The sequence below is a fragment of the Rhinoraja longicauda genome, chromosome 30 (genome assembly GCF_053455715.1).
Source record: "Rhinoraja longicauda isolate Sanriku21f chromosome 30, sRhiLon1.1, whole genome shotgun sequence".
NCBI classification, from domain to species: Eukaryota; Metazoa; Chordata; class Chondrichthyes; order Rajiformes; family Arhynchobatidae; genus Rhinoraja; species Rhinoraja longicauda.
Genome location: NC_135982.1, coordinates 16,350,468 through 16,373,832, shown reverse-complemented (window position 1 = coordinate 16,373,832; position 23,365 = coordinate 16,350,468). Strand labels below are relative to the sequence as shown.

General features: G+C 44.0%; 1 protein-coding gene across 1 annotated transcript in view; it reads left to right on the top strand.

Moving 5' to 3' along the window:
* The window catches only part of mtor (mechanistic target of rapamycin kinase), a 234,675-nt gene that overhangs the window by 123,896 nt on the left and 87,414 nt on the right, over positions 1-23,365 (top strand). Inside the window, exon 29 of the mRNA XM_078425527.1 lies at positions 12,818-12,893. Coding sequence (XP_078281653.1) covers positions 12,818-12,893 — 76 coding nt within the window. The remainder of the gene's footprint in view (positions 1-12,817; positions 12,894-23,365) is intronic.

Below are 23,365 nucleotides of genomic sequence, written 5' to 3'. Positions count from 1 at the left end.
GCATTAAGTAAACTGCATTTGCAGAAATCTAGTGCCTGATGTTTAATAGATTACGCAGATGTTTGATGTTGTCACACTTAACTTGATGGCAATTCGAGACCAACTTAGCTGGGGAATTCTGAACAGAAGAGCATTGTTTGGTCTCAGGCAATTAGATTACGTAACTCTATATCGGAAAACGTCTAACTGTAAATATATGTGCATTGGTGAAATCTCTTTTTACAGATGTAGCTCAGTTTTAAAAAGTGGGAAAGTCGGAACAGGCAAAATTGATTAAGCAACAGAAAATGAACAACTTAACAGATTCAACAGAAGCTTGTCTCCCAATTTCATGCCCATTTTACCTCAAATCCCTCCTTTTAGACATATTTTTCACAGTAGTGAATCACCTGATCAAACTCACTATGATATCTACATACGAAAATTCTTGTTTGTTTGTTTGTTTGTTCCTGAACTACAGCCAAAACGGTACACGATAGTGCGACAATTTTAGGCCCACCTTACTCACCGTCGTCCCTTTGGTGCTAATGGAAGAAGTTTCATTGAAATCTGTGTTATATTTTTTAAGTTATTCACATTTTAAAGTTTAAATCTATCTCCTAGGGAGGGAGGGGGGAGGGGGAGGGATTGGGGGGTGGAGAGAGGGAGGGGGGGAGGAGAGGGAGAGGGGGAGGAGAGGGAGGGGGAAGTGGGGGAGGGGAGTGGGGGAGGGGAGTGGGGGGAAGAAAGGGAGGCAGAGTAGAGGGGAAGGGGGTGAGGGTGCTGCACCAATGCAGGAGAGGTTTGGGCCTAATGGGTCCACTTGATCTAGTTCTATCTATTTTTACGAGGATGTTGCCAGGACTCAAGGGCCTGAGCTATAGGGAGAGGTTGAACAGCCTGAGACTCTATTCCTTGGAGCGCAGGAGAATGAGGGGTGATCGTATATACGTGTACAAAATCATGAGAGGAATAGATTGGATAAATGCACAGAGTAGGAGAATCGAGAACCAGGAGACATCAGTTTAAGGTGAGAGGAATAGGAACCTGAGGGGGACCTTGTTTACACAAAGGGTGATGGGTATATGGTCGAGCTGCTGGAGGAGGTAGTTAAGGTAGGTAATGTTCGCAATGTTTAAGAAGCATTTAGACAGGTACATGGATAGGATAGATTTAGAGGATTGAATTGAATTGAATAAATTTTATTAGCCAAATATGTATACATACAAGGAATTTGCCTTGGAGCTTTGCTCGCAAGTAACAACACGATATACAGTAGACAATTAAAAATAAAACATAATTTAAATATGTGAAGAATAAAACAAAATATCAGAGAAAAAGGAGACTATAGACTTTTGGCTGTTGAGTAGAGTTACTGCTCGTGGAAAAAAACTTTTTATGTCTGGCTGTGGCGGCTTTGAAAGTCCGGAGTCGCCTTCCAGAGGGAAGTGCTTCAAAGGGGTTGTGACCAGGTGAGAGGGGTCAGAGATGATCTTACCCGCTCGCTTCCTGGCTCTTGCAGTGTACAGTTTGTCGATGGGAGGAAGGTTGCAGCCAACAACCTTCTCGGCTGATCGGATGATGTTATGCTTGGTGGCTGAGCCAAACCAGACCACGATGGAGAAGGTGAGGACAGACTCTATGATGGCAGTTTTAAACTGGACCATCATTGCCTGTGGCAGATTGTGTTTTCTCAGCTGTTGCAGGAAGTACATCCTCTGTTGGGCCTTTTTGACTGTGGAGTCGATGGTGGCCTCCCATTTAAGGTCCCTGGAGATGATGGTTCCAAGGAACTTAAATGACTCCACAGATGTGACTGTGGTGTTGTTGATGGTGAGTGGGGGGAGGGGAGGGGGAGCTCTCCCAAAGTCTACAATTAGTTCCACTGTCTTGAGAGCATTGAGCTCCAGGTTGCTGCGATGGCACCAGGACGCCAGCTGTGTCACTTCCCGTCTGTAGGCAGATTCCTCCCCATCCTGGATCAGTCCAATCAGGGTTGTGTCATCTGCAAAATTGAAGAGCTTGACAGAGGAGTCTGTGGAGATGCAGTCGTTGGTGTAGAGAGAGTAAAGGAGAGGGGAGAGTACGCAGCCTTGCGGTGCTCCTATGCTGAGAGTCTGGGTCCTAGATGTGCTTTCCCAGCCTCACATGCTGCTTTCTGTGGGCCAAATGCAGGCAGGTGGGACTAGTGTAGATGGGACCTATTGGTCAGAATGAGCAAGTGGGGCCGAAGGACCTGATTCCACACTATGATTCTATCTCTTTGTCACAAATATATCTATTCCTCCTTCACCTACTTGAAGGCATTACCTCAACAAAATTTCCCATAGACTGTACTGCCTTCCCAATGTTGGCCACTTGGGCAAATCATGCTCGTCGTCTTCCATTCTTTTTTATGCACTCATTGCCGCGGATCATCTGCAATGGCTTTGCTTCTCATACTTGCATCATTACTGCAAGTGTCCATTCAAGATCTTTCCCTGCCCTTTTATTTTCTACATAATGACTTTCGGAAAAAAAGAGCACGTCATGAGCTAATGCCACCACTTTTTATGACCTCCCCGCTCTCTTGACGTTGTCCGATCATTTCGTCCAACTCCGTATTGGGAAGACCAAGGTCACTATCGTTGGGCTCCATCAAAAACTCTTTCCTAATTGCCAACTCCATCCTTCTCTGTGGCAACGGGCGGCACGGTGGCGCAGCGGTAGAGTTGCTGCCTTACAGCGAATGCAGCACCGGAGACTCAGGTTCGATCCTGACTACGGGCGCCGTCTGTACGGAGTTTGTACGTTCTCCCCGTGACCTGCGTGGGTTTTCTCCGAGATCTTCGGTTTCCTCCCACACTCCAAAGACGTACAGATATGTAGGTTAATTGGCTGGGCAAATGTAAAAATTGTCCCTAGTGGGTGTAGGATAGTGTTAGTTTGCAGGAATCGCTGGGCGGCACGGACCCAGTGGGCCGAAGGGCCTGTTTCTGCGCTGTATCTCTAAATCTACAAATCTAAATCTAAACTGTCTAAAACAGTGCCATTTGAATATGATATTCAGTCACCCGTTCACGCTAGTCTTGTGTTATCCCACTTTCTCATCCACTCACGACGCAATCGGGGCAAATTCGCAGAGGCCACTTGACTTAGAAACCCACACGCCTTTGGGATGTGGGAGGAAACCGGAGCACCAAGAGGAAACCCACGAGGTCACAGGCAGCACCCTGGTGTGTGAAGCAGCAGCTCTACCAGTTGTACCACTGTGCCACTGCTATTAGTTTATAAATCTTCCCAAATGGCAGGATATCCTTTAAAATAAATTCATTGCCGTGAATCCTGGATCCAGCCTGCGTTTTCACATAAGCTGCATTTGTATTTAGTTATATCTGCAAAGAACATTTTGAATTGAGTGGGCAGAATAATGTGTAATATGTATGGCTCACTTATGCCTTATTAATGTCAGACAGCAGAATATTATGCACTCTCCAGTTCAAATTCCATTGTGGTGAAGTAGTGAATGGTAGAACAAGACATTCGAGAAAATGGTTTACGTTTTCATGGTTGATTGGATTTAATCTTATGGTTTAATTGGGTCAATTTTGTTTAATTGAGTAACTGAAACCAGTGCTAATCAGCTGGAAGCAAAAAATTGCTCTTGCAGAACAAAGGTGAGTCAGTTTTGCAGTGTATCTAGAAGAACCTGCCTTTCTCATCACAATGCTTCCAGTGTAGATATCGTGTTCCAATTCCGTTCCTTAATGAACAAGTCTGAGCTGATATTAAAACAGGTTGTAACCATAGTGGGCTGAATAGTTAAGATTTACATTTATTTTACCGCCAGCTGTGAAAGATTCAAAATGCAACTGTACTTCTGTCCCATGTCTTGGATGTTAAAAGTAACAATGATAATGGGTTTAACAATCTGCGCAGAGGGGAATTTTGAGCGTTTGAATTATATCCAAAATAAGTTTTTGCTGAACTTTTTCCTCATGGAAGTTAGAGAGTGAAGCAGCAAAATCCCTACATTTTGAAATTTTGTAGAAATGCAATAGCAGTGTGATTCCTTGTGTATCAGTATTTCCTGGGTTCATCGTATTTTCTGAATTTATACACCACTGTTTTTCAAGAGCTAGGGCAAAAGAATCATTCTATAATGTACAATTATACTTTACCCTGAATTCAGTCCACTTTTGAGCATGTTAAATCTGTGCAGTTGTCAAGTGATTTCATTATGATTTATACCCTATTTATGGCCTAACCTTTGCCGTCTTGCTCTTTCTTCCAAACTACAGTGTTGCATTTTGAACATATGTCATCCATTAGCAGTGAAGGGTGCTCATTTGATTTAGAATGTAACTTTTCAAACTATTCAGCTCTTAAAACTAAACTGCTCCAATATGGTCAGTGGAAACTGCCTCATGCCAAGGCTGCCGTTGATGATCCTGCACCTGTATCCAGTGAACCAGTTGGCCAACCTATTTATCGCCTGGTATTACTTCAGCCTAACTCTCATCTCTGTGTCGTGAGAATTGTGCCATTGTACATGGACATCTCGGGCACCCTTCAGACGATTTTCAGTTTAGGGGAGCAGTGAGACCATTTTCTAGCAATTTCAAAGCAGATGCAGTCTCAAAGGTTACCTTAACTTCATTGAATTGCTAAGCTGTAGAAAGGTGGCATGCAAGGAAATAGAGTTACTGCTTAGTTGTTTGAATCTCATAGAAGAATATTCATCCATAAGGTTCAATGCACGCAGGTATCGGATAAAGCCACATTACCCCACTATATATCAAACTACCTTCATATTTAGGTCTAAAACTCATATGAGATAATAAAATATAATCATAGTTTTGTAAATTAATTGGAATTAAGAATTCAGAAGTTCTTCAGTATTCAAGGTATCAAAGTCAGTTTATTGTCACATGTGCCAATTAAGGTACAGTGAAATTTGAGTTACCATACAGCCGCACTAAGTGAAAAGCAACAAGACACACAACCACATAAACGTTAACATAAACATCCACCACATTCTACATTCCTCACTGTGATCGAAGGCAATAAAGTTCAACTTCTTCCTCTTGTTCTCCCGCGGTCGGGGCAGTCAAACCACCCGCAGTCGGGGCGATCAACGCCCCCATTGGGGTGATCGAAACTCCCGCATCGGGGCAGTTGAAACTCTCTCCGCGGCATGGAGCTCCCGAGTCGGCCTCTTCTTACCAGAGACCGCGGGCTTCACGATGTTAAAGACCACAGGCCCCGCGGTTGGAGCTTCGATCCCCGGCAAAGGGATCGCAAGCTTCGCGATGTTAAAGTCCCGCAGACTCCTGCGGCTTGGAGCGCCCGTCGGTCTCCAGGAAAGGCCACCAACTCCACGATGGTAGGCCGCAAGGGGGACGGAGATACAATACGGAAACAAACCGCATCTCCATCGAGGTCATTGCTGTGGAGGGAAATGGACACAGAATGTTTCTAGACTATTTCCTCAACTTACTGCATATAAATGATAACTGATGTCAGGCTAATGTTAGTGTAAGAAAGTAACTGCAGATGCTGGTACAAATCGAAGGTATTTATTCACAAAATGCTGGAGTAACTCAGCAGGTCAGGCAGCATCTCAGGAGAGAAGGAATGGGTGACGTTTTGGGTCGAGACCCTTCTTCAGACTGAAGAAGGGTCTCGACCCGAAACGTCACCCATTCCTTCTCTCAGGCTAATGTTAAGTAACTGGAATCATTTGAGTTGCAACTAAAACTGAACCAAAGAAACAAAATCTGCAAAGAAACAAATTGAAGCTGAAACGTCCGGCCAATTTCCAGCAATGCCGGAATATTGCTAGCTGTTTCAGTTTTGCTTTATTTCTTAGTTCTTAGTCTTGGATTGCCGTTAATAGTTCAATATTCTCGATGCAACTCAAGTCCTTCCAATTACTTAACATTAGCTTGACATAAGTTACCATTTTGTATACCCCTAGCCGAGCAAATGGTTTATGGGGTTTTAATGTGAGTGAGTGGGCATCAGATGGTAATCCGAAACCATGACCCTTTCCAGCTCGACGTCACTTCATCCCTCAGCATGTAGTCCTGGACCTTTGAGTATACACCTGATCATAAGACCACAAAGGGTATTTTTATAGCGGAGATTGATAGGTTCGTGATTGCCATGGCTGTCCAAGGTTACGGTGAGAAGGCTGGAGAATGGGTTTGAGAAGAAAAAAATAGATTAGTCATGATGAGACGGCGAGCAGCATTAAATGACGGGCAACGTATTGCACTAAAAGACAGGAGTTTAGGGCAGAGATTCAAGAACCTTTCACCTAGTTGTGTAGGAAGGAACTGCGGATGCCGGTTTACACCGACGATAGACACAAAATGCTGGAGTAACTCAGCAGGACAGGCAGCATCACTGGATAGAGGGAATGGGTGACGTTTCGGCTCGAGACCCTTCTTCAGACCTGCTCGACCTGAAACACCACCCATTCCTTCTAAGCAGAGATGCTGCCTGTCCCGCCCGCTGAGTTACTCCAGCATTTTGTGTCTTTCACTGAATTGTTGCTTTGCCAGCAGCAGTTGATGTTTGTCGTATCCATCCTGAACTGAATCCGCTAGACTATTGTGGAGCGCAGTGAAGATTCAGTCACATTGCTGTCAGCGTAGTCATGGCATGGGGAGTCATGACAGCTGAGTTTTTTCCCTGAAGCATATTTGTGAACCAGTTATAAATGAGAGTCTAACTTTTTTACGCTTTAGAAGAAATAATCTGTCTCCAACTCTTCAAATTTCAGTTTGCCAACATCTGTCTTAATTCCATAATGATAATTGCAATTTGAAACCAGCTGTGAGTTGAACTCAACTCCCTGGATAAAAGGAATGAGTGAGGTTTGCATAATTCATGCACGTAAGAGTATTCCTCATTTTAGTCTCTTTCACGATCTTCTAATTAATGGAGCATCTAAAACCGCTTCTGAAGCATCGTGCAAAAAATCTCGCTTTTCGCAACAATTTAAAAGCAATGCGTTTCAAACTTTTACAGAAAAGCTTTGCGGTGTAATTTGGGAATTAATGTGGAAAATGTGGTAAGTCGCAAGTATGCTGCAAATTATTGTGTGCAGCTCTGTTGTGGCATGTTGCACACTGATTCCAGACCACATCTAGTCTGTAGTTGATAAAACCCACAGGAGCAACACAGACATCTGGTTTCCTTTTTGGAACATGGATAAAACATTGATCTTTCACCAGGGAGAGACAAGAGCTGGTTTGTTCTATCAAAGGTTCTGACCAGAGCTGAGGTTTTTAATCCCATAAACTTTATTGCTTATTGCTATTTTAACAATTAGCTCCTATTAAAAGTTGTTAAAGACAACGCCCGCAGCATGATGGCTATTCAGGCCATGGAGCATCACCCGTACGCATTTTGCAAATCATTGCCCAAAACTCAGGGGCAAGGAATAAAACCTCTCTCGTATGAAATTTATGTGTGGAAAGTAAATAAGCATAATGCAAATAAAGCAACAAATTTTGTCAGCACTCAATACCATGAGGGCATTAAGATTTGGATATAAAATTGCCGCACTGATTCGGTTGGTAGTCACACCCGACAGTAGCCCTTACCCACACTCTCGCCAGTTGAAGGACTCGTAAACAGACGATTCAGGGTGTAGCGTTGCTGCCTTCTTCATTTGCAAGATGTTTACCCTGACGTACAGTATTGTGTGGAGACTCAGTGGCCATAACAATGGCACAGCAGTAGAGTTGCTGTCTTGCAACACCAGAGTCCCGGGATGGATGATCTCGACTACGGGGAGTATATACGTTCTTCCTGTGACCGCGTGGGTTTTCTCCAGGTGCTCTGGGTTTCCTCTCACATTCCCAAGATGTGGAGGTTTGTAGGTTAATTGGCTTTTGTAAATTGTCCCTAGTGTGTAGGATAGAACTGGTGCATGGGTGTTTGTGGTTGGTGTGGTCTCGGTGGGCAAAAGGGCTTGTTTCTGCGTTGTATCTCGAAGCTGAACTGAAATAAACTAACCAGCTCTTACACCGGTTATTCTCTCAGCCTCAACTCCACTTCCACAAAGTCACCATGCTTTAATCCGTGACCCCTCTGAACATCAACTTTCTCTGATGAGCCCCAAATAACTTAATTCCCATCCATTTCCCTGATATCGCCAAACCTTTTCCTAATCCGCTAGTCGGAGGAAGAACCTTGCAAATGAATAATGCGCCAATTAAATTAACATTTAATTCACTATTGCCAAGATAAATGACTGTGTCTGCAAACAGATGTAAGCTGTACCAGGTATTCTGATCCGACTTGTCACTTTTTGCTGCGTTGCACATCTTTTACACTTGATAAGAGAGTATTGGACCAGTTAAATGGCTCTTGTAGGTTTTGTAGCTTGTGTTCATAAGTGGCTTTGCAAATTTTGGGTGTTCATGTTATCAGCCCTTTATGGATGAGGAAGTGTGACTTGGTCCTAAATTCTCGACCCACTTGCCCTCCGTCCATCCATTTTTCTTGCTTTTAGAACATATTCCAGAAGAATACTTATGACAAACTTCATAAGAATGTGTGTTTTATATAATGTTTGAATCACCGACGCTTCAAACTAGTTATGATTTGCAGTTTTGATCCAGTTCCAGGGTATTTTTTTATTACTTTTCAATAAAATTGTGCTTTTTCAGTCACCTAAATAAAACCGCATTGAAGTAATGCATGAACACAAGGTCTCAATAAAGCCCAACTGAATCAAAGCCAGTTCATAATAAGAATTTCAGACTTGTTAATTCTTATTTCTCTGACCAAATCTTAACTTTCTGTCATGCAATCTTGAACGCTTTCTGTTCATCTCAATCTCCACCTTCCCAATCTCCACCTTCCCAATCTCCACCTTCCCACCTCTGGCCTGCACGTCCCACAAGCATGAGGGATTGGTCAGGTATCTGTATGAGTCTTTTAATTACCATAAGCTTTCTTAATGCAGAAAGAATGGATGTAGAAATCAGCATGTTTAACATTGCACATGGTGTTTCTGGCATGGTACTTTATCAGTGGAAAAAACATTTTGGGGGAAAAACTCAAGTTTTGCAGGTGGGCCATTGAGAGTGTTTGTCTTGGGTTTTATCAGCTGAAGCCAAAAGCATAATGCTCTAAGTCATTCGGCAGGTCAGGCAGCATCTCAGGAGAGAAGGAATGGGTGACGTTTCGGGTCGAGACCCTTCTTGAGACTGAACAAGGGTCTCGACCCCAAACATCACCCATTCCTTCTCTCCTGAGATGCTGCCTGACCTGCTGATTTACTCCAGCATTTTGTGAATAAATACCTTCGATTTGTACCAGCATCTGCAGTTATTTTCTTACATGCTCTAAGTCATGGTCAGTGTTTAATGGTGAACGAACTTGATCAAATGGATATGAAATTCTCTGAAAATCTTGGTCAAAAAAGATGATAGAAAATCTTGACCATGGGCAAAAGACACTGAAATACTTGTTGCTCTACATCATCTCGTTATGCAATGTATGAAGAACCCTATTTTGAAGGAGATATCCAGTCAATTTATAAGATGATGTACAAGTGAATAGGATATCAATAACAGGTTGCATGTTTACATTGCATACTATGCAATGTAAACATACTTCAGGTAATCTGTATAAATAGGTAACCTGTAACCTCCACTCCCCTGACTCATTAACCGCCTCAAATTCTCCACTCCCCTGACTAACTCTAACCTCTCCCCTCCTGAACGTGCAGCCCTCCACTCACTCCGCAACAACCCGGACTTAATCATTAAACCCGCTGACAAGAGAGGTGCTGTGGTAGTCTGGCGTGCTGACCTCTACCGGACCGAGGCCAGACGACAACTCTTAGACACCTCTTCCTACCTATCCCTGGACCATGACCCCACCAATAAACATCAGACCTTTATCATCAGCACCATCACGGACCTCACCATCTCCGGCGATCTACCCCCCACTGCCTCCAAACTCATAGTTCCCAAGCCCCGCACGCCCCGATTCTACCTCCTACCCAAAATCCATAAACAGAACTGTCCCGGCAGACCCATTGTCTCTGCCTGCTCATGCCCCACCGAACTTATCTCCACCTACCTTGACTCCATCCTATCCCCCCTGGTTAAATCCCTCCCCACCTACGTCCAAAACACCTCACACGCTCTCCATCTCCTCGATAACTTCCGGTTCCCAGGCCCCCACTCCCTCATCTTTACCATGGATGTCCAGTCACTCTACACTTCCATCCCCCACAAGGATGGTCTCGAAGCCCTCCGTTTCTTCCTCGACCGTAGAACCAGCCAATCCCCATCTACCAACACTCTCCTCCACCTAGCAGAGCTGGTTCTTACCCTCAATAGCTTCTCCTTTGACTCCTCCCACTTCCTCCAAACCAGAGGCGTAGCTATGGGCACTCGCATGGGCCCTAGCTACGCCTGCATCTTTGTCGGGTACGTCGAACAATCCCTGTTCCAGACGTACACTGGCCCCATCCCCAAACTCTACCTCCGCAACATCGACGACTGCATTGGTGCTACCTCTTGTACCCATGCAGAACTCACTGACTTCATACACTTCACCTCCAATTTCCATCCTGCCCTTAAATATACCTGGACTATCTCCGACATCTCCCTCCCGTTTCTGGACCTTACCATCTCCTTCATAGGAGACAGACTAGTGACGGACATTTACTATAAACCCACTGACTCGCACAGCTATCTGGACTACACTTCTTCCCACCCCGGTCCCCTGCAAAATGTCTATCCCCTACTGCCAATTCCTCCGTCTACGCCGCATCTGCGCCCGGGATGAGGTGTTTCACACTAGGGCTTCCGAGATGTCCTCGTTCTTCAGGAAACGGGGCTTCCCCTCCTCCATTATAGATGAGGCTCTCACTAGGGTCTCTTCTACATCCCGCAACTCCGCTCTTACTCCCCCTCCCCCCACTCGCAACAAGGACAGAATCCCCCTCGTTCTCACCTTCCACCCCACAAGCCAGCGGATCCAACATATCATCCACCAACATTTCCGTCACCTACAACGGGACCCCACCACTGGCCCTATCTTCCCATCCCCTCCCCTTTCTGCGTTCCGCAGAGACCGTTCCCTCCGTAGCTCCCTGGTCCACTCGTCCCTTCCTACCCAGACCACCCCAACCCCGGGCACTTTCCCCTGCAACCGCACGAGATGCAACACCTGTCAACTCCCCCCTCAACTCCATCCAAGGACCCAAACAGTCTTTCCAGGTGAGACAAAGGTTCACCTGCACCTCCTCCAACCTCATCTTTTGCATCCGCTGCTCTAGATGTCAACTTATTTACATCGGCGAAACCAAGCGCAGGCTCGGCGATCGCTTCGCTGAACACCTGCGCTCGGTCCGCATTAACCAAACTGATCTCCCGGTGGCCGAGCACTTCAACTCCCCCTCCCATTCCCAGGCTGACCTTTCTGTCATGGGCCTCCTCCATTGCCATAGTGAGGCCCACCGGAAATTGGAGGAACAGCACCTCATATTTCGCCTGGGCAGCTTGCAGCCCAGTGGTATGAACATCGACTTTTCCAACTTTAGATAGTTCCTCTGTCCCTCCCTTCCCCTCCCCTTCCCAGATCTCCCTCTATCTTCCTGTCTCCACCTATATCCTTCCTTTGTCTCGCCCCCCTGACATCAGTCTGAAGAAGGGTCTCGACCCGAAACGTCACCCATTCCTTCTCTCCCGAGATGCTGCCTGACCTGCTGAGTTACTCCAGCATTTGTGAATAAACCTGTATAAATATCTAGCCCTCCTCTTTCTTTGACTCTTGGCTGATTACTCAGCATTATTTTCTCAGAACGCTTTTTAATCAGTTTGTCTATGTTTTGGTAACTTAACACTACAGTATTCAACATGGAGGTTGGGTCCACCTGTTTAAATAACATTTCACCTCTTGATGTTGCATGTGTGAAATTTTAATAACTTCTAACTTTACTCAGTAATTGCCTGTTATGGATAATACTGAGCAAATCATGCTGTCGTCGTTCAAAGTTAACCTGGCTCCTTCAGTTAAACTTGTCAACAGTTTTTCAAGTACTTGATGATTGATTTTAAATACAGCAGCGTTAATTTCTGCAAAACATAACTAAACCCAGTCCAGACATATCTTTTTGTCACAATGGCGAAATGGCACCCCTTGTGATTTAACTGCAATTGCATCAGTCAAGGTGGGCATTGGGATTTATAAATCTTGCTATATTTTAGAGGACGTTTGCATTGAATGGTATTTTAACTACAATAAAATCCTGCTGAATTCCTTAACAGGATTCTTTCCACAAATCCAATGGAGACGTTATTGTGAAGCATATAGTATGTGGTTTCTTAAACATGGCGGATGACACAGTTTTGAAGTGATTATATGCGTATTCACAACTGTAACTAAATATTAATGGTATATGTACTTCACGGGCACGGATGGATCATGATGCACGATTAACACCATTAAATCTGAACTAGCAACGATCGAATGTGTACTACTGTCTCTCATTATGTAGTGTTCTTCTGTATTTCTTTTTGTCTGACTTGTATTTAAACTTACGTTTGTTTTCGCATTTTCTCCCTCTAATCTCTTAAATTCGTGTCTCTGGATAGTGACAACTGAGAGATGCCACATGACCACGGAGAGACGGCTCCCTTGACCACTCTGCTTCTAGTTACTGAAATCCAAACGGCTTCCAAACTTGCTCACTTGCAACAGTAATTGCACTTCAAAGTTGATTCTTTAGACCTGGAGCACTTTGGGACATCTTTTAGTGTAATGTACTTCTTCTGACACTTTCTCGGGATTGTACTAAATTATCTCATTTTGTTGACAGCATAAACAACAAACTGCAGCAACCAGAGGCAGCAGCTGGGGTCCTGGAATATGCAATGAAGCACTATGGAGAGTTGGTAAGTATTCTCAGTACCTTGCTGTTCATGCTTTTTTTAATCCTTAAAGAATGTTTTCCTGTGATAAAATCCCAGTGTTCACCTGCCAGCTCACCGCTAATTGAAATCAGGGACTCAGAATTGAGTGCATTGCAAGCATAGTAACCTGATCTCCCGGTGGCTGAGCACTTCAACTCCCCCTCCCATTCCCAGTCTGACCTTTCTGTCATGGGCCTCCTCCAGTGCCATAGTGAGGCCCACCGGAAATTGGAGGAACAGCACCTCATATTTTGCCTGGGCAGCTTGCAGCCCAGTGGTATGAACATTGACTTCTCCAACTTTAGATAGTTCCTCTGTCCCTCTCTTCCCCTCCCCTTCCCAGATCTCCCACTGTCTTCCTGTCTCCACCTATATCATTCCTTTGTCCCGCCCCCCTGACATCAGTCTGAAGAAGGGTCTCGACCCGAAACGTCACCCATTCCTTCTCTCCTGAGATGCTGCCTGACCTGCTGAGTTACTCCAGCATTTTGTGAATAAATATCTTCGCATTGCAAGTATAAGTTCTCCGTGCTCACCCTTTGCACCATCTTGAAGAAATTAGTGGCAGACTACATTAATACTGCTTCACCGGAGTGGTCTGAAGAAGGGTCTCGAATCGAAATGAGACCTATCCATATTCTCCAGGGATGCTGCCTGACCCGCTGAGTTACTCCAGTACTTTGTGTCCTTTTGTGTATTAACCAGCATCTGCATTTCTTTGTTTCTTCATATTGAAATGTACTCTTCAATGCGAGGAGCACCTTTGTACATTGTATTCACCAATCTGCCTTGACACATTTGCAACCTGCCAGAGCTCTAGAATGGGAAAATATGACTCATAGATGTTTGGCTCTACTTGAATGGAGTCACTGGTATTTGGTTGTCAGCAGAAATTCTCCACTATAGTCGCCAAAGCTCTTTATTTAACGATGAGGTTTAGTTCTTCTGCAGGTCCTACCCAGGTTACGGCAAGGTTCAGTTCCTGAGAACCGTTCATAACCCAAACAGTTCACAAGCCAGAAATGTGGGTGCCTGGCAAAACACTTAAATGAAAACATAGGCCATCGAGGACAATGTGTAGTTAAAATAGCGCAATTAACTCGGCACAGATATTGCCACGAGCCACCTTCCCATGTGGCAGAAAATGCCTGTATCAGATCATAAGGTCACAAGTGATAGGAGCAGAATTAGGCCATTCGGCCCATGAAGTCTACTCTGCCATTCAGTCATGGCTGATCTATCTCTCCCTCCTGACCCCATTCTATGCCTTCTCCCCATAGCCCCTGACAGCTGCAGCTGGCAAATCCATCTCTCTGATCTCCCAAACAATCACTCATGTCTACAGACTAAACATAAGTTGGGTATTCATAACCTGGGGACCACCATTATCTGTTTATCATTGGCAATTTCAAGCAACTTTGGCTTATTTATCATTTGTTGATAATGAAAATTATTTTCAAATTCAGATGCTATGGAATCAAATACTTCTGCCTTTCGCTGGCCATTTTATTTTGTCCAGTCTGCTGGAGGTTATGAAGAAGTTTCCTTAAAATTGCCCAACCTGCCTTAAAGGCTGCATGAGCAATAGCATAGTTACAGGTTTAAGACCATTTCAAGATTGTCATTCATTCACTGCGGTCTTACTCACTATCAATACTGGATGGATTATTGTCTCTTGCTGTCTTAGTTGCAACTGTGTGAGAGAAGTTAGAGCTTTGCTTCTGTGGCAGACTGACAGACTGAGAATCAAAATTTTTTGAGAAGATTCTTCAGGGCAGAATTTACACGCATTTGGAAAATCATGGTTGCGTTAGGGATAGTTAGCATGGTCTCTCAAACTTGATTAATTATTTTTGTGAACGATGATCGATGAGGGTAAGGCAATGATTGTTATCTATATGGACTTTACTAAAGCATTTGAAAAGGTCACTCATGGTCAGCCGATCCAGAAGATCAAGTCACAAGGGATTCGGTCAGTTAGTAATTTGGATACAAAATTGGCTTGGTCATAGCAGACAGACAGAGTGCTTTGCTGAATAGAGGTCTGTGACAAGGATCTGTGCTAAGACCTCTGTTGCTTGTAACATAAAAATGATTTGGAGGAAAATGTAGTTGATCTGAATCATAAGTTTGTAGATGACACAAGAATTAGTGGAGTTATGGATAGCGAGGAAGGTTGTCAAAGGATACTGCGTGATAGAGACCAGTTGGAAAGCTAGGTGGAAAAATGACAGATGGAGTGTAATCCTGAAAAGTGGTGAATCTCTTGTGCAACATCTCCAAAGCCGCCACATCCTCCTTGTGGTGTCGTGACTAGAACCGCACACAGTGTTCCAAATGTGGTCTAATAAATGTTTTATACAGCTGCAACATGACTTGCCCACGTCTACAACTCAATTCTGCAACCAAGGCAAGCATTGTTTAACGCCCGATCCAAGACAAGTGTGAGGTGCTGCACTTTGGGAGGTCGAATGTAAAAGGGAAAGTATAGAGTTAAGGCCAGGACACTCAGTAACATAGATGATACCCGGGTGCAAACTCTGTAGCTCCCTGAAAGTAACAACATAGATGGATAGGGTAGTAAAGATTGTGTGTCTTCGTTAGTTGGGGCATTAAGTTATAAAAGTTGGCAAGTCATGTTGCAGTTGCATAAAACTTTTATTAGGAATATTTTACGCAGTTCTGGTCACTACTCTACAGGAAGGATGTGGAGGACTGGGAAAGGATGCAGAAGTTCCTCGATATATATATATATTTTAATTATCTAAAGAAGGGCGGTGAATCTATGGAATTCTTTGCCACAGAAGTCTGTGGAGGCCAAGTTAATGGATATCATATCATATCATATATATACAGCCGGAAACAGGCCTTTTTCGGCCCTCCAAGTCCGTGCCGCCCAGCGATCCCCGTACATTAACACTATCCTACACCCACTAGGGACAAATTTTACATTTACCCAGCCAATTAACCTACATAGTTTTAAAGCAGAGATAGTTATATTCTAGATTAGTACAGGTGTCAGGGGTTATGGGGAGAAGGCAGGAGAATGGGGTTAGGAGGGAAAGATAGATCAGCCATGATTGATTGGCAGTGTAGACTTGATGGGTCGAATGACTTAATTCTGTTCCTATTACTTATGACCTAATGACCAAGCATAAACATGTTCTCCAAAGATATTTTCTGACCCTCTGAGTTACTCCAGCACTTTGTGTCGTTTTGGGGAAACCAGCATGTTGTTCCTTGTTTCTTCACCTGGATATTGCCTGGAATAGACAATAGGTGCAGGAGTAGGCCATTCGGCCCTTTGAGCCAACACCGCCACAATGTGCAACGGTAGCGCAACGGTAGAGTTGCTGCTTTACAGCAAATGCAGCGCCGGAGACTCAGGTTCGATCCTGACTACGGGTGCTGCACTGTAAGAAGTTTGTACGTTCTCCCCGTGACCTGCGTGGGTTTTCTCCGAGATCTTCGGTTTCCTCCCACACTCCAAAGACGTACAGGTATGTAGGTTAATTGGCTGGGTAAATGTAAAAATTGTCCCTAGTGGGTGTAGGATAGTGTTAATGTACGGGGATCGCTGGGCGGCGCGGACTTGGTGGGCCGAAAAGGCCTGTTTCCGCGCTGTATATATGATATGATATGATATGATATGATGATAATGGAAAGTATTAGCTATTATATGCAATTGGACATACTTGGACTGCTGTCTCTAAAGCATCGGAGGCTGGGAAAACCTCATAAAAGTATAGAAAATTTAAGATGCATAGACAGGGTAGATGGCCAGTCTCTTTTCCAGGATGGAAATCTCAAATACTCAACGGCATAGGTTCAAGTTGAGAGGGGTGAATTTGCAAGGTAAGTTTTTTTTTTAACACGGAGAGAAATAGGTTCCTCAAAAGGGCTACAAGGGGAGGTGGTAGAAGTAGATATGATAACATTTACGAGGCTGGCAGATGGGCACATAAACATGCAGGGAATAATGGGATTAAGCTAATGTGTGGGCAGATGGGATTAGTTAGATTGGCATCCTTGTCAGTGCAGACTTGATGGGCCAAAGGGCCTGTTCCTCTGCCATGCTGTTCTCTGTTCTATAAAATGGACATTCCTTCAGGCCTTGGATATTTAGATTAATGTCACTTGTCAGCTCATTAACCTTGTTCTGTTACCAAACAAAGGCACGATTAAAACGTCACAAAGTAATGTACCTATTACGGATATTCTTGCTATTGAGGTGTTTGAAGGATATTCTTGCTATTGAGGTCGTGCAGCGTAGGTTTACTAGGTTAATTCCCGGAATGGCGGGACTGTCATATGTTGAAAGACTGGAGCGACTAGGCTTGTATACACTGGAATTTAGAAGGATGAGGGGATCTTATTGAAACGTATAAGATTATCAAGGGATTTATTCACAAAATGCTGGAGTAACTCAGCAGGTCAGGCAGCATCTCGGGAGAGAAGGAATGCAAGGGGTTGGACACATTAGAGGCAGGAAACATATTCCAAATGTTGGGGGAGTCCAGAACAAGGGGCCACAGTTTAAGAATAAGGGGTAGGCCATTTAGAACTGAGATGAGGAAAAACGTTTTCAGTCAGAGAGTTGCGAATCTGTGGAATTCTCTGCCTCAGAAGGCAGTGGAGGCCAATTCTCTGAATGCATTCAAGAGAGAGCTAGATAGAGCTCTTAAGGATAGCGGAGTCAGGGGTTATGGGGAGAAGGCAGGAACAGGGTACTGATTGAGAATGATCAGCCATGATCACATTGAATGGCGGTGCTGGCTCGAAGGGCCGAATGGCCTCCTCCTGCACCTATTGTCTATTGTCTATGAAACAAAGGTAATGAAATGACTACGCTGGAAGAATGGCGGAGCAGTTGAATGATCTCTGTAAATTGAAGATTGCATTTGCATTAAAAAGACATGTTTATTTAACAGATGCTTATTCTCCAGTCAATAAGGATTTCTGAAATATAAAAAATAGCTTTATTTTTAAACACCTTTTGAAAGGGGTTGGATAAAATAAACAAACTGGTGACGGCTGTATAGCAGTCACTGAGGAGAGGGAGACAGATGGATATTATGTTTTTTTTGTAAGGATTAGTTTTCTCATTTGGGGGTAATTATTGTAGAGGTAATATATAAGGAAACACTCACGTCGGGTCTACACACAGCGGTTTTACAAGCGTTTGGAAAGCTGAATCCATTGATATAGCCTAATAGTTAAAGCAGTGTTAGGAAAATTACTTAATTAGTGTTTATTTGAAATTACAACGCTGCAATAATTCCGTCGGTTTTTAATAGATTTTTTTTCATCAGCAACGATACCATTCAACTCATTAGACTTCACTCTTTATTTCCTATGTTGTTATTACACAATCTTGTGAAATGTAAAAATCTATCAATCAGTTTAGGTACATAGAGCAGTGGTGTGTAAGAAGGAACTGCAGATGCTGGTTTAAACCGAAGACAGACACAAAATGCTGGAGTAACTCAGCGGGACAGGCAGCATCTCTAGAGAGAATGAAATGTCACCCATTTCTTCTCTCCAGAGATTTTTTTAGATATTTTTTAGATTTAGAGATACAGCGCGGAAACAGGCCCTTCGGCCCACTGAGTCCGCACCGCTCAGCGATCCCCGCACATTAACACTATCATACACACACTAGGGACAATTTTTACATATTACCCGGTCAATTAACGTACAAACCTGTACGTCTTTGGAGTGTGGGAGGAAACCGAAGATCTCGGAGAAAACCCACGCAGGTCACGAGGAGAACGTACAAACTCCTTATAGACGGCGCCCGTAGTCAGGATCGAACCTGAGTCTCCGGCGCTGCATTCGCTGTAAGGCAGCAACTCTACCGCTGCGCCACTGTGCCGCACGGCCTGTCCTGCTGAGCTACTCCAGCATTTTACGTGTATCGAACAGTAAGCACAGGAACAGACACTTCGCCCCACAATTTCTGTGGTGAACAGGATGTCAAGACCAACTCTTATCTGCCTGCACAGTGAAGCACGTGGCACATTAAATGATGCCTTCTGTATATTCTGCTGTTTCCCACCACACTGCAGTCTGAATGTTAGCATTCGATATTTATGTGAGATGTTGGCAGATGCAGAGCCAGTATAAATCAGAGGGACCAGGGGTGAGGGGATGTTAAGAACCGAACACACGACTGACGTTTGTGGAAAATAGGAGAGTGGTGAGTTGGAAACACATTGTGATAATTTGCCTGGTGACCACAAAAACACAGGATTTAATTTTCAGATGCCACAGGTAGATAGGATGGTAAGGAAGGCTTTTGGTACATTGGCCTTCATCAGTCAGGGCATTTGATAGAGTGAATGCAACAGTCTTTTACCCAGGATAGGGGAATCAAAAACCAGAGGGTATACATTTAAAGTGAGGGGGGGAGAGATTTAACAGGAACCTGGGTGCACTGGGTATATGGAATGAGCTGTCAGAGGAGAAAGATGAGGAATGTACAATAATAATATTTAAATGACACTTGGATGGGAACGTTTCAAAAGGATATGGACCAAATGCAAGCAAATTTGATTAGCTTAGGTGGGACATAGGAAATAAAGAGTGAAGTATAATGAGTTGACTAGCATCTTGATCGGCATTGACAAGTTGGGCTGTCGGGCCTGATTCCATGACGTATGACTCCATGATTCCTCTGAGCTGGTGTCAAATTCCAATGAAGCTTTAACTTACAGCGCAAATTAAAACAATAAAATTGCTATCTCATCCACCTACTGTGTGCTTTATACACAATGTTACGTCAGAGTGACCTGTAGTTTGGTCGCTTGAATTCTTTACTCGGTGAGATAGTAAAGCAAGAGTGAAGTTAGCACAGTTGGTTAGCTGGCGGGTTAGCACGCAACAGCAGCTTTTCACTGTACCTCTCGGGACATGTGACAGCAAACTAAACTCGGGTTATTGTCCGTAGAAATAAATGGGGTCCTGCAAAGTTTTAAACAAAATTGCTCCACATCTTTAAACAACGTTAACGGAGGAGAAAAGTGTCACCAGACAGCATGAACAACAAAGAAAAAATGACTGCTGGCCAGTTTATAATGAAGGTGTGAATGGAAGGTACTTTGGCCATCATCTTTGAATCACCTTGCATCCTGCCCAAGAGTTGTATTGTTTTTGAAAGGGTTCCAAATCCTAAGGCAAACGCACCATTCCACTGTGTTTTTTTAATTCTGTCTGTATTTTCTAAACACCTGGCTATGTTGAAAGTCTGAATGGTCCTTGCACCATTCCTATCATATTTCATTGTTATAATAAGTTTGGATAATGCTCTCCCACATTCTCAGTGTTGCATTGATGTGAAATCCACATCTGATCTGCTCAACATGTGTATTTCCCAGCCGAGTGCAGAAGCGTTACTAGATTCACACCTCCACGCCCCTGTCAACTTTGCTGAGCCCTTATCAGACAGAGCGATTGTATTGGTCAAACGCCATCGCTGTGCTTTCTGCTTCACACCGGAGGTTTTGCAAATCCAGAAGGAAGCTACCAAAAAAAAATGAAGTCTTTCCGAATTTAAAGTTGGCGGCACGGTAGCGCAGCGGTAGAGTTGCTGCTTTACAGCGAATGCAGCGCCGGAGACTCAGGTTCGATCCTGACTACGGGTGCTGCACTGTAAGGAGTTTGTACGTTCTCCCCGTGACCTGCGTGGGTTTTCTCCGAGATCTTCGGTTTCCTCCCACACTCCAAAGACGTACAGGTATGTAGGTTAATTGGCTGGGTAAATGTAAAAATTGTCCCTAGTGGGTGTAGGATAGTGTTAATGTACGGGGATCGCTGGGCGGCACGGACTTGGTGGGCCGAAAAGGCCTGTTTCCGGCTGTATATATATGATACGATATGATGATAAATCCATCTGGTTTATCCAAAGCCAAACCTAATTTGCTGGATGAACTTCATAAAACAAAATTGCGCCTGTCTGTAGACATTGAAGACAAAATTGCAGAGAAGTGATATTTACTTTTATTAATTAATTGTGGTAATTTGCAAATGTCAATTATGTGCTTTATCTTCTGGGGGAATGATTGTAAACTAGGTTGATACTTCTACTCCTTTTAATACATTTAAATTATGCCAGCAGGTTGTATCTATGCTATCATATCATATCATATATATACAGCCGGAAACAGGCCTTTTCGGCCCACCAAGTCCGTGCCGCCCAACGATCCCCGTACATTAACACTATCCTACACCCACTAGGGACAATTATTATTTTTTTTTTACATTTACCCAGCCAATTAACCTACATACCTGTACGTCTTTGGAGTGTGGGAGGAAACCGAAGATCTCGGAGAAAACCCACGCAGGTCACGGGGAGAACGTACAAACTCCTTACAGTGCAGCACCCGTAGTCAGGATCGAACCTGAGTCTCCGGCACTGCATTCGCTGTAAAGCAGCAACTCTACCGCTGCGCTACCGTGCCGGTATTTTTTGGATTATTACCGTCTAGTGCAGTTCATTGCTCCAAAGCAGGCTCACGGGTCTACTGCATAAATGGGTGATCCCAAGGCCTGGAATTGGGTGGGCAGCTCTTAGCTGTCTCCAAGAGTCGTCAGGGTGGAGGCTGGAGGCACCCGGGCACCCAGGAGTCATGATGGTGTGTAGCTTGAAGGGAAATATTCTATTAGTGCTGTTTCCTTGTCTACCTCTGTTGTACAGGTTGTGGTTTTGGGGGGGGGGGGGGGGGGGGGTTGCTTTTGGAGTAGCCTTAGTGAGTAATGTGTGTGCACCATTGATATAGGGATTAATGCTTAGTGTGGTGGTTGGGGATCCATTGAAGGGGGCTGCTCAGTCCCAAATGTTTGAGCTGTGCTCATCTATTTAAGGGGAGAGTATTACTGGCCTCACATTAATGCCTTGGAGATGGTGGAAAGGCTTTGGGGTCTCGAGAAATGTCATCCTCTGACCTTCTATTGCAGTCTGAGCTTCAATGTGAATGATCCAGTTGAGTTTCTAGTCCATGATGACACCCCTCCAGGATGTTGATGTTGAGGAATTTGATGGTGGTAATGTTGTGAAATGTTACGTGTTGGTACTTAGACTTTTTTAGTTGTTGGAACTGGCCATTGCCTGGCGCTTTGGCACCAATGTCACTTGCTACTAATCAACCCATGCCTGATCATTGTTTTATTTTGTTGTAGAATTCTGAATAGAATTGAATATCAAGCAATAATCTACAATTAGCTGCACCTTTTGCCTTGTGTCAAACCTAAGGTGATTTGTGAAGTAGCTAATGATGGTTGAGCCTCGAACACACCCTGTGGAGCTCCAACACTGATATCCTGGTGCTGGGGTTATTAATCTGAAGTGCTTTCAGTTGATGTCTATTGAATTTTGTTTCTGTCACTGTTTCTACATCCAATGTAATACTGCTTTGATGTCAATGGATATTCCTCCTGAGTTTAACTCTTTGGTTCATGTCATTTCTAAGGCAATGATGAGTTCTAGAGATAAGTAGTTTTGGCAAAACCAGAACTGTACACTGCAAGTGCCAGGAAACGAGCAGGCAAGATCATCTCTGACCCCTCTCGCCCTGGCCACAAAATCTTTGAAGCACTTCCGTCTGGAAGGCGACTCCGGACTGTCAAAGCAGCCATAGCCAGACATAAAAACAGCTTTTTTTCCACAAGTAGTAGTTCTACTCAATTACCAAAGTCTGTAGTATCTTTTTTACTCTGGTTTATTTTCACCCACATGTTTAGACTGTAATGTTGTATCCTTATTGTTTTGATGTGGTTATGCTTTGTTCTTAATTGTTAACTGTATGTTTGTGTTGTCATTTGTGAGCGGAGCACCAAGGCACATTCCTTGTATATGCACATACTTGGCCAATAAACATTCATTCATTCATTCAAAACTGGGGACCAGAGGGCACATTATTGGAGGATAAATGTGGCTACATAGCACTGTGGACAACACTTTCCATTTGTTTATTGATGACTGAGTGCATTGATCTGACAGTGATTAATTTGATTGGACTTGTCCAGCTTTCTTGTGAATGGAACATAAACTGGGCATTTTTCCTCATTGCTGGATAAATGCCTGCTTTATACTGAAACGGTTTGGCTATAAATCTAGTCAGTCCTGGAGTGTAGTTCTTCATTACTGCAGCCAGGATGATGTCCAGTCCCATAGTCTTGGCTTCACTATCGTAATTCGAATTGACAACAGAATTCTCGCCCTTCCATCAAGTTAATACACTGAGGTGTTCAACAAACGCTTCCTCTGACAGAAACAATTTCAGTCTCGAGGATAAGGAGGTGGTGTTGCAGCTAAAATACTGGACGAGTAATCCCAAAACAGCCAGTGTGGAATTTAGCCATTCTCATGGAATGAATCAAATTGCCAGGAGACTGGATCTTGTGCTGTTGGGATTTCAGGAGGAAGCTGGGGTGGAGCATGTACTCCACATCATGTT